The sequence below is a fragment of the Neolamprologus brichardi genome, chromosome 23 (assembly GCF_056152115.1).
Source record: "Neolamprologus brichardi isolate AB-2024 chromosome 23, ASM5615211v1, whole genome shotgun sequence".
Lineage (NCBI taxonomy): Eukaryota > Metazoa > Chordata > Actinopteri > Cichliformes > Cichlidae > Neolamprologus > Neolamprologus brichardi.
Genome location: NC_142125.1, coordinates 28,471,918 through 28,484,501, shown reverse-complemented (window position 1 = coordinate 28,484,501; position 12,584 = coordinate 28,471,918). Strand labels below are relative to the sequence as shown.

Here is a 12,584-nt window from a genome sequence, read left to right as displayed (position 1 = left end):
AATTTCAAACTTTTTCAGAACATTGATATTGTGTAATCTGTACAATTCATTTGCATTTCTTATGGAATGTACATGTTTTGTCTTTTACTCAGGACCATGGACTGAATTTCATTGCACAAGGTTTGCCTTTAGATTCAAGCAACCAACTTTCCCCATCAAATTCAGGAGACCCACAGAGCCCTCTACATGTATCAATTCGCAGAATAAAAGTTGTTGATGATCTTTTGGCTGTATATATGGACAGTAGCATTCTGAATGAGACTTTAAAGATGAACTTTGTAAATAAAAATGCTGTTGATGATGCTGGGGTGTCAAGGGAGGTTTACACTGCATTTTGGGAGCAATTTTTGGAACAGTGTGAAGGTGAAAATGAACGAGTTCCAAGGCTGAGACCAGACTTTAGTGAGGCTGAATGGCAAGCAGTTGGGCAGATATGGGTGAAAGGCTTACTAGACCATGGTGTCTTTCCAGTGAGGCTGTCAAAGACTTTCATTTTAGCTTGAATCCACAGAATGGACTCAGTTGATGTAGACATTCTGATTGCATCGTTTCTCAACTATCTCCCTCCTGTTGAGAGATCAGCTGTTGAGAAGGCTCTCCAAGGCACAATGGATGAAAATGATGAAGAGGACCTGCTTGACCTTTTTACAAGGATGGGTTCCCACTTCCTACCACCTAAGAACAACATGCAGCCTGCCATCGGCAATGTCCTTTCCAGCAATTACTTTGAAATGGACATCATTTGAACTTGATGAGTGTACTAATGGTTACAGCTGTAATTGTTATATGTATGATTATCCTTGAGTTCATAAATTGTCTTGTTTCATTTGTCATTGAAGCATTTGATATATTCAGCCGTATAATAAGCAGTCACAAATTTAATTTTCTGATGGTTTAGTTGTATGTTAGCTCAGATTTCACAAGGACTCTTTATTGTTTAAAATTCTTTGAAAATGACCGCATCTTTAACTTCTGTTGAAAACAAGGTTTGTGTTTAGCGTTAGAGGGACAGATCACATCAAAATCTGCTGTACACTGTCATTGTTTCCTTTTACTCCTGCCATCAGCCAGAATAAAGGCTCGCTTTTGTTTTAAGTTCAGTGTCCCCTCTCTCTCTCCTCTTCTGCTTTTGGGTACGTTCTCTCAACACACCTGCATACCCCACAGTGACACACATTGGCTTGCTGTTTATCCATCTAGAATGTTTTGTCGTGAGTTGCCTAGTTTTGGGAGGTATTAGCTGTAGAGATCTCTTCCTTGTTGAAAAACTACATGAAGCTACATAAGGTCTACATAAAGACATTGCTACTAAGCATTAAGTACCATGTGAAACAAGAGAAGGGTAGGCTTGTACAGTCAATATCTCTAAAATTGGGCAACTCACACTAAAACAATGTGGATTAACGAATACTACAGCTAGCGAATAAAAAAATGTGTAAATTTGATTTTAGGGTGAAAGGTCCATTAATATTAGTAAAGAATGTCACTGTGGTTGCCAAAAAAGTTATTGAAAGTTATTAAGATCCTGTTTACAAATTCTTAAAGCTGATGTGGCCTATAAACATCATCTTGTAACAATAAGTCCTATTTTCCCTTCATTAGCTTCCAAAATGTTTACTAGTTGTTTTGTTAAAAAGCATATTGCCATCACAAGTTATCTTTTTTGAAAGGACTTTGCCATAATGTGACATACAGATGATTCACAATTCTTTATACTGTATATAGTTACAAATTACCAAGCAATGATTATCAGATTTAACAGTTTCTTGGATAAACAAGATTGTAGGCCAGGATTTCTAATTAGATTAAATAGTATATATGGTTAATTATAAAATATTGCTACATTTTTGACAGATTATGCACTTCTGTCTACCCTTCTCTTAAATGAAAGTGCCTGGGAACACAGGCAGTCAATACACAGATGTTGTCGATATGCTTTTGTCATTCGTAATTTTTTAGTTGTCTGTACTACATAGTCCAAAAAAAAAAAATTAGAAATTGATTAGATTTCAGTTTATTTGTCCGGTAGTTCAACAACACATATCATCATTTCAGAAGTGGTGAGTTTTGCAAAACTAGCATTCGAATGAAATTGCTGTTCATCAACAGAACAGGTGGGTGCAAAGAATTTGTTATTCAGCTGATAAAATAAGCTTCAGATAAATTCAGTGACCAAAAAACGAATGTTTATATCTATTAGAAATTCTAAGAGTTGAAAAGGTCTCGATTTAGTTTTGTTTAACCAACATCGAAAAACTAAAGCTCGTCTGGTATCAGAATAAATAGTTTAAAAAAATAGCAAAAATGACATGAAATAATTATATTTTTAGACAGAGAAACTTGAGTTTAGAAAAATGCCAAGGTGCCCCCCCCCCTCAGATTATGATGCCCCTTAGTACCATTTCATGTAGCCTGCCAGTGTGACAGTTGGCGTTATAATATATATAAAGCAACAAGGCATAATAGAATATCTCTTCAATTTTAAACTGTATTCTAGCCAACATCAACAACTAAACATTCCCATCATTAACAAATAGAGATGGTGTAAATAAATACCAACTCACCATTTAAAAATTATTACAAAATACTCAACATAAACCACCATTATCTGAGTAAACACTGTACATTAAAACTCCTAACACATTAAATTAAGACGTGTCTTATGTTTTGATCCATGTATCAAGCCAAATAGACAGTTAAAGTAATTTGAAGTAATACACATAGACATAAAACTTGATAACATTTGACAGAACATTACAATGTTTTTGTGCTAAAGAACACTCAGAATATCATTAACAGGCAGAGACTCCCCTTTATACTTTAGTTCACTGACCCTCCTGGAACACAACAATAAATATTTCTATATAAGATATTCTCATAAATGACTGTGTACTAGAAAGCTTACAATATCCAGAAGTTAGCTTTCTCACATATAGCACAGGTCAATTTTGAGAAATGTTCTCGCTGCAGTGTATGCAATTTACACTAATGCCATGATGTTCTATCTTAAATGCATGTACAAGTTCACAGCCTGATATGGGTCTGTTGGTGGAGTCAGATGGGACTCAGTCATGATGATATAGCACAGTTCATATACATCGGGGTCACATGGTTTGGTCAGTCGAAAAACACACTCAGTTTTACACATTTCAACATGTTCTTCTTCAGTGGGGCAATAGAAGTCTCTTGTCCCGTAGAGCTCAGGCAATGTATACATTACATTAGGTCGACCACTGGGGATATTGATGTTTGTTGATGGTCTGATGGAGTGTGTATTCCAAACCTGTTCAGTGTCATCCAGCTCATCCTGTTAAAAAGAATACAGAAATTTAAGAAATGGGATCGCATGTACATATAATATACATATACGCAGATCACAATGAGACAACTCACTCACTGAGACGAAAGTTTCTTATATTTATGCAATTTATTATTTTTAAACAATCATGTGAATTTTTGTAATCATGTGCTTTACCTAATGTCATCTGTACAAGTGTTTCACACACTAACTACGGTTACTGTTATGCTGTGATATCTTACATTAGTACTATTGGTCTTATTACTACCTGCTTGGCTCATCTACTCCATTCATAATAATCAATTTGTTTTATGTCACTGATCATTGTATTTTGTATTACTAAGTTATTTGGATATTCCAATCTAAATAATTCCAAATTGTAAATAGTTAATATTATTGATAAGAAATTTTCATATGCCATGTCAACATCTTCAACATAGATGTTACTGTAGTCTTGGTTGTTGAGCTCTTCCTTAAGGCGGCCGATTGCTTAAGCCTAAATTATAGTATTTACACAATTTTTCATTTCATTTACTCCCTGCTCCTCTCAACCGCTTCTCCCTGTCTTGTCTCTTTCTTCCTGCAAGTCTCTCCATTTCCTAAACCTGGCACAGGTCTCATCTCTCACAGTACTTCGTGTATTACCTCTCTATCACTTCCTCAGTTTCCTTTATCTCTCTTACTTTCGGATTACTATCTGTTGTGTACGCATTAAGCCAGATTATTTTTCTCGAGAAACCGTCAATACTACCATTGATACAGATGCCATATGGCTTCAGTTTGTCGTAGGAGTCCATGTGCCAGATGAAATTCGGCCCTTTTGAAAAATAGTTCCTTCGCCTGAAACGTCTTGCTTGCCTCAGTGCAACACCTCGGGGATCCAGCTCCTTCAAAACCAAGCGCACATCCTCTTTTCTCAAGCGTAGTCCATGTTCCCTGAATTTAGCGTACATCCATTGGTATCCGCGAAGCTGCCCAGAGTACTGCAATTGGTTGTCTATAAATTCAACCAAGACGGCCAGGTCAGAGTACGCTTTGTGGCGAGTGTGTCCCCTTGCGCTAAGAACTCTTCTTCTCTCTTGTCTTTCGCTTATATGAAAACTGTGTCTACTGCAAAGCACAGTTTTAATGTCTTTATAGTTTAGTCCAAGCTCAAAGTAAAAATCTATGAATCGCTCAAATGGGTATGTGTCCTCCATCGCTGCGGTTGTTTCTAAGGTTTCAGTACTGATTTGGAGGTGAATTTGTTTTGCGAGATCTCGCAAAAGTCCGTCTTAATTTTTTTTTCTCCCATGTCCCCTGCGGGGCTCCATAAGTTCAGTTTAGTTAGTGTACATTTTAAATATATTTGGTTTTATTTATTTTTTTATCTGAACAATCAGAGCACATTTGAAGAAGAATAACAGCAAGGTGAACAAACACCAAATTACAACAATCCAACAAACGATCAACTAAAACCATCCCCTGCAAGAAGATGTAAGCAACACGCTGTGGTGAACACACACCTCACAGCAAAACTGTTTAATATGAACTTTCTGCCAAGTGAGTTGATCTTAACAAATGCACCAAACACAGAATCTAAACGCACATAAGCTAAAGGAATGATGTTTTACTGTGAGTGACAGAACTTTTGCACAGCTCTCTGAAGATCCCACTACAGCATTTGAGTCAGTTTGAGCTCTTGACTTTGGGTCATTGCAACACCCCGAGTCCTTTATTTTTTAGACATTTGCTTGGAGATCTGTTAAGGCTCGCTGTGCCTAAACATGACCTGGTTGGGGCTGAGCTTTAGCCACTCTTCCAGATTTCAATTGTTAATTTTTATTTTTATAATGCTGATATTTCTGACACTTTATACTTTAATACTAGATTTTTTTTTATATTTGTCTGTTTTGTTTAGAATGTTACACTCCAGCGCTCCGTCCTCGCAAATAAAGAACGCAGACAGTGATACAGCGCGAGTCCGTGAGTGCCTCCTGCAAGGAAGAGCGCTCTGTGATCGTCCTCGCGAGTAAAAGACAACTGCAGTGTTTGTGTTTTCTAACTCAGGTGTCTCAGCTGAAGAACTGCAGGGTGATTTTTAGAAATCCCCTGTCAGTTATATTAGCCTATATTACAGGATTAACTCGAACATGAAGCCGACTACAGACTTGAACATCTAACACTAACATTGTTTTCATATTAACTAAATGATAGCAGATTAAACTGCAGTGGACATAAAATCTAAATTAGAATCTGAACTTGTGCTGTTGTTGTTCAATTACTGAACAAGTCCTGATGTCGTCTCTGGTTAAGATGATTGTTTTGGAACAAAGTAAACAGAGACTTTAGAGGATAACTATGCTGCTTCATAGTTATGTGGAGATGGTGGATGTTTTCTCACCTGATACAGTGATATAATGGTAGAGTTACCGAAGCTAATAGGCATCACGTTGGCTCTTTATGTCAAGGCTGTGTGCAGGCAGGCAGTATGGAGGACCCAAACGCAGGACTCATAGAGGCAAAACGTGAAGTCAAAACAGCTTTAATGCTGAACTCAAAAGTAACAGACTGAAAATACAAAAATAACCTTACAAAGGCAGGCAAACAGAACACACAGGATAAGATGAGGGTACAGCGTGACGCTGAACACTGGAGGACACACACTATAAATACACAGGCAGGAACATGAGGAACGGGTGGGAACACAGTCGGGAGAAATTAGACCTAACAAGACAGAGCAACCGAAACTAAAAATACTGAAATAAGATATGGACCTTCAAAGAAAAACAGGAAATACACAGACTGGACTCAGAGACGCGATACAGACAGAACAGAGGGAACACACGGGCAGACACTAAACAGAGGGAGCACAGAATCAAAACCCTTGGAACTAAAAAGTCTAAACCCCAAGTAATAAGAATAAGCTAGAACGCAAGATCATAATAATAGTAAGAAACACAAACCGCTGGGTCAAAAGACCCAGAACCGTGACACTTTAAATAAAAATACCCTACAACCAGAGGCCTCCTCTGCATTAGACTAATGGGAACTTGATGCAAAAGTAACTCTAATTATTAGGAGAAGAAGCATGAAAAGGGAAGAAACACCCACACTTGCCTGTGGGTGTTAAAGCTTAGTGTTTCTTGTGTAGTCTGTGTCTATATTTACTTTGTTTATCTCTGAGTGTTATGCCCAGAGCACTTTAACTAAAACTTGACCATTTGCAACAGTGATGGCACATGGTCACATTTCTACCGCTGTTTAATAAAGTTGATTAAAAAGCTGTGGTTAAAAACACATACACCTAAGAGAGGGTCAAAGGTTTTAACATCCAGCCTTTTATGTTTAAAATGATACAGAGTGCTATAACAGAGCTTATTCGTATTCTATAATAGTAAAACATCTTTATTCTTAATCAAAGATAAATTGAATCTGCATAAACTGAATGAAACATGAAGTTTGTCAGTCTGTGCAAATATTCACGTTAGAAACAAAATTATAGAAACAGACCCATAATGAACACAAGTGCAGTCATACAGCTCTGCGACACCACAAACACATAGTTGGTTTTCTTCGTTCTCAGATATCTGATATACAACATTGAAATATCTGTTTTAATGCAATAATTAATGAGACTCAGAATGATCCAAAGAGTCTCAGATTAATGTCTGCATATTACAGTACATAATGCTGACTTTAATAATGTGACAAACAGCAAAACCACGGTCATGTGTGTGTGACATCAGGTCACGACCAGGTCATAACTGATGGGATAATTTGTTTGAGGTAATATTTTTGCTTTCTGGCATTCCTGTTAAAAAGGATGTTTTTTGTAAACTTGCTGAGGATCTGATACAGACTACTGAGAAAGCACAAGGAAGTGATCTGATGCAGATCCCTTCCTTGTGTTAAAAAAAAGAATTGAAGGAGAAGTCAATTGTTTTCGTTCAGTTACTTTTTAACTCAACTGTGAGTGTGCGGTATGTCTGCCCTGATTTCTGTGTAGTTTCAGTGTGCATTTATTCACTTACTACCAACCTTTTACATCTTTTGATATCCAAAAAGGTCTCCTATTCATCTCAAACTTGTTACTTTGCAATAGCGATGGCAGATTGTGTGCTTGTGTATCTACTTTTTGTGTGTGGAGTCTTTCAAACAGGTAAGGAACAGATGCTTCAGTAGCCAGTGTTTCTGTTTGCTGATGACTGATTCATTTTTCTCTGTTAAAGGTGCAGCAGCAGTGATCCAAACACAGCAGACTGTGCTGGCAGCAGTGGGAGAAGATGCTGAATTGAGCTGTCAGCTCTTGGAAACTAAAGACGTCCTTCAGGTCACATGGCAGAAAAGTTCAAATGATGTGGAGGCAAATGTTGCCACCTACAACAAGTACTTTGGCCAGAGAGTGAATGACGGCTTTACAGATAAAGTTACGTTTAAACATGCTGGTCTATGGAACTGTTCCATAGTCATCAGGAATGTGACGGAGCAGGATGAAGGATGCTATCGCTGTCTGTTTAACACTTATCCTGAAGGAGCCTTTATTGGTAGACCCTGCCTCCAAGTCTATGGTAAGAACTTTTACCTTCTTCAAATTACAATAGGCTCCAGCAAAAAAGATAACAGATGAAATTTGGTCAGATGTTGATCTCATTTTAAAATCATTTTTCTTAAAGTGTTTGTTGATCCTTCACAGAGCTACACGAACCTGTTGTTGATGTCAGAGAGTCAAACTCTACTGAAGAGTGGGTTGTATCTTGTTCAGCCACTGGTCGACCTGCTCCCACTATAACACTCAGTGTCTCACAACAAGACCTCAACTTCTCACAGTACAACACTGTCAATGTGTCCAACACCAACGCTACATTCACTGTCACTACTACAGCTGTGCTCTCAGGTTCACGTAAACAGAGCACACAGGTGGGATGTGCAGCACGAGTGCTCTCTGCTCCTCACAGAGAGATGATGGTGACGGTTCCTGAGGTCCAGCAGGTGTATGCTGCTGCTACTGCTGATTATAATGGTGAGAAACTCTTTCAAAGTCACAGATTTATAGAGTGATGCTATCTGAGTCAATTTGGAGCTAATAACAATGACTTCAGTAGGTCTACGTTTCACTGTGATCCATGATTGATGTGTCAGTGTTAATCAGTGTCAAATTTTTCCTGCTTTTCTCACAGTTTCCTTCTGGATCATTGCATCAGGTGTAACAGTGGGACAGATAGTCTTTGCTTGTGTAGCCACTTTCATAGCTGTCCTGCTTAAAAAAAAGACAAGAAGAGGTAACTTTCACTCTTGACTTGTTTTATGTCCTATTTTAATGTGTCTCTTCCTATTAAAACAGAATGCTTTATGACTCTTATATGTGACCTACACTGACACCTGTCTAATATCTGCAAATATTTATTATTTAAAAGTTTGAAATCCTTCTGTCACTCAGGGACTCTGAGAACAACAAATAAAATACCACAAAAATCAGCCAATGACATTAATGGTAAGACAGTTTGATAAATATCCATTTTCTACATGTTTATTTAATAATTCTTTGGAAGATAAATCGATGTGTCTTTGTGTAAGTATTAATTTTCCTCCCTCGGTTTATTAAATCTGCACCACATAGACACCAATATTGGGAGATGTTTTCTGGGTTTAAATTTGCATGTATGGATTCAGTGTGTGTAGAATCTCTAGATTCGCTGAATCTTTAGTTGACTGAACCCCCAAAATGTTTCTTTCACAGACTGATGACCCCTCCACATTTTTACTTCTCTAAAACTCAGCTTCCATCTAAGGCTCTTTACATACGTTTTATACAGCTCATTGTAAAATGTTTATCTTGTTTTAAGCACTTCAAAAAAAATACCAATCTTTTGTTGCTGCTGTCTAAAATGTTCTGCATTATGTTGCTAAAATGAAATACATTTTTTATAGCAATAAAATATCTAAAATATAATATTTTATACCTTGCCGTTATACCATGTGAGTTACATGCACACTTTAAATGCATGGCATTTTTTTACTGTTAAACTGAATACAGTCTAACAGCAGTTAAATACAGTGCAACAAGGATCACCTAAAACCATCAGCTGTAACTCAGACGTAGACATAAATACATGCCTCAGAGTAACACAAAGTTGGAATGTGAACATGTGTAACTTCTGGTAAAATTATTTTTAAAAGATGTACCTGACATATATTCTATATCCCATCCTCTGCTCTGTCTAAAGCTGTAGAAAGATTAAAATAATTTGGCAGAGGACTGATGATGGTGAAAATGATGGTAAAATGATTTCCACTTCACTAATATTCTACTTTGTATTCATGGTGCTAAAATAATTCAGTATACAAAGGAGTTTGTGGTTGACTCAGTGACTATGAGCTGCCAAGGGCCCTGTACTGTGAAGCTAGTTTAACATACCCAGGATATCTTTCAGTTATCTGGATCCATTTTGCTTAACATCCATGATCAGGATAGACAGCAACACAAAGCTGGTCATGAACTTGCTTAGCTAATCAAGGGTTTCCCCTACACGTTCACATGAAAGGGATAGTGTTGGAAACAGTTTAAATCCACCTCAAAAATATGAAGAGGCTACACACATACCACAGACTGAAAGAAACAAAAGAGCTGCAGAAAAAGTGGCGGTGTGAGGTTACGGTCACAGGTACATTTTGGTGAACGTAGCTTTGGCCTTTTGTCCGAACGTAAATAGTGTTTTGGTATCAGTAAAATAGGAGCTTTTCAGAAACTCCTGCCGGCCCATTTATCGCGTAAACATGCAAACAAAATTCCTAAAAAACATCAGTGTGTGTGGACATAGTTTGAGTTTAAGTAAGAGTAAAAGCATGGCAGAGTAATATTTTAAAAGTGAGTTCTTTAAGTGCTTTTTTCAGTATGCCTGGAACAGAGTTACAGTACTACATTAATAAAGTTGAGACTACTTGAAGATAAAATTTTAAAAAAAAAGTGACAGAGAGAGATTGAGCTGGGAAGGATGTGCAGCTGGTTAGCGTGGTTAACTATAGAGATTAACTACAGCGAAAACTGTTGAGTAACAAGGAATACTGTTAGGATATAATGAATGAAGCAAATGACAAAGCAAGGTAGAGTGAATCAGAGTGTTAGTGAATCAGAGAGTGGAGAGAATTAGTAAAGAGGAAGTGAGGGCATATGATGAAGACGAAGAGTGGAAGGCCGTTGATCCTGGTGACATGCCTTTCACCAGGATCAACCGCAGGTATGGAAGTGTCTAGGACAGACAGCGGAGGACTTTTTAGCCAGACTGAGGATGCCTAAGGAGCGGAAAAGAAGTGTACTGGTATCAGTTTTCAAGAACAAGGGTGATGTGCAGAGCTGTAGTCACTACAGAGGAATAAAGCTGATGAGCCACACCATGAAGATATGGGGAAGAGTTGTTGAAGCTAGTTAAGAAGAGAAGTGATGATCAGTAAGGAGTATGACTTTATTCTGAGAAAGAGGAATACAGATGTGATGTTTGCTTTGAGAGTGTTGATAGAGAAGAATATAGAAGGTCAGAATGAGTTTCACTGGGTATTTTTGGATCTAGAGGATCTAGAGAAGTATGTGAGGATGGGCCAGGTCATAAGACATAAGGATGTGAGGCAGTGCTGAGGCGAAGGTTTTAGTGACAGGTAGGTTCAGGAAATGAGATTACATCAGTGATCAGCTCTGAGCTCCTTCTTGTTTGCAATGGTGATGTGGCTGACTGATGAGATGAGGCAGACGTCTATGTGAACTATGATGTTTGCAGGTGACACTTTGATCTGTAGTGACAGTAGGGAGCAGATGAAGAGCCTGGAGCAGTGGAGGCATGCATTGTAGAGAAGAGGAATAAAAGAAAGTAGAAGCAAGACAAAATACATGTGTGTGAATGAGAGAGAGAGACAGGTGGAAAGGTGAGCATGTGAGGAGTACAGAACTGGGATCAGCCATCAGGAGGACTTGCAGAGTGTTGGTGTGACAGAGGAGGATGCTGGGAATAGACGGAGCTGGAGGGAGATGATCTGCTATGTTGACCTCGAACAGGAGGAACTGTTTTATGCATGACTGTAGTGAAAATATTTTTCATGTTGTTATCTTTTATACTTTTAATAAAGAATTTGTACTTACCTCTGTCTTGTTTTGAATCTCACACTCCAACACACCATAGCTGTAACTTTGCCATAACACAGTGACAATAAACCTGTTTAATCTTGAATTTTTTTGTAAGGACATGCAAGTTTGTTGTGTTTTATTGTGTGGCTCGCAGTTTTTGAAGCACTTTAAATTATAATTTAATAAGACAATATTATTATTCAATGTTTAAAAAAATATTATAAAAAATAAAAATGACACAAAATGAGGAACATAAAAGATTCTGCATGTCGTGCGTCATTCTGCAGACCCACCATCTATCCTGCTGCTTTTTAATGAAGGTAATCAGGTGGGACAAAGGTACATCAGAATAATATCGCTGACAAACCCCTGATGGCATTCACTGACACAATTCTCTGTTCATTAACGTCTCCCATAATTAAAAGTTGCATTTTATTCTACATGAACACATTTCATCATGAATAACTGGATAAATAGTTTATGTAAGGTTTTTTCTTTCCTGTTAAAATATCATCATGTGTGATTGCTCAGGTTGTTTCGATGATCTTTACTTGGGGATCTGATACAGATTACTGGGAAATGGCAAAAATATAAATGTTTCTCTTGCTTTTCACTTCCTGGGGATACAAAAACAGAAAGAAAAGCAACTTTTTTTTCTTCAGGGTTGTTTTTTAGACTTGTCTGTGATTGTGTGGTATGTCTGCACTGAGTTTGCATATATTTTTTCACTATAAACTTCTTCATTGTTTTATACCCATAAAAGTCTGCAGCTCAACTAAAACAGTGTCACTTGCGACGATGATGGTACGTTGCATTCTTGTATACTTGCTTTTTGTGTGTGAGTCCTTCCAAAACATAAGAAGCGGATGCTACTGTAGCCAGTGTTTCTGTTTGCTGCTGACTGGTTCATTTTTCCCTGTTAAAGGTTCAACAGGTGACACATTTATATAAACACAACAGACTGTGCTGGCAGCATTCAGGAGACATTATAAGATAAATCATTTCATGTAATTTATTTCATAAAAACACTAAACACTGCTTTGTTTTGTTATTATATTTAATCCCACAAAAATATGACTGATTTTCTTTGTGGCAAATTAGATATGCTGAGGAATTATTCCACAATGCAAACAATGCGTGAATTTCTTCTGCTATTTCTTTCAGCAGCAGGTGCTCAGCTTGGCCACTGGA

The 12,584-nt window shown here is 37.6% G+C and overlaps 1 protein-coding gene across 1 annotated transcript; it reads left to right on the top strand.

Moving 5' to 3' along the window:
* The first annotated feature begins 7,384 nt into the window (after positions 1-7,384).
* LOC102778227 (OX-2 membrane glycoprotein-like) lies at positions 7,385-8,785 on the top strand. The gene is made up of 5 exons (XM_087836074.1): positions 7,385-7,439; positions 7,510-7,848; positions 7,974-8,300; positions 8,458-8,559; positions 8,718-8,785. Exons 1-5 carry the CDS (start codon positions 7,385-7,387, stop codon positions 8,783-8,785), a joined length of 891 nt encoding a protein of 296 aa, XP_087692200.1.
* The last annotated feature ends 3,799 nt before the right edge of the window (positions 8,786-12,584 follow it).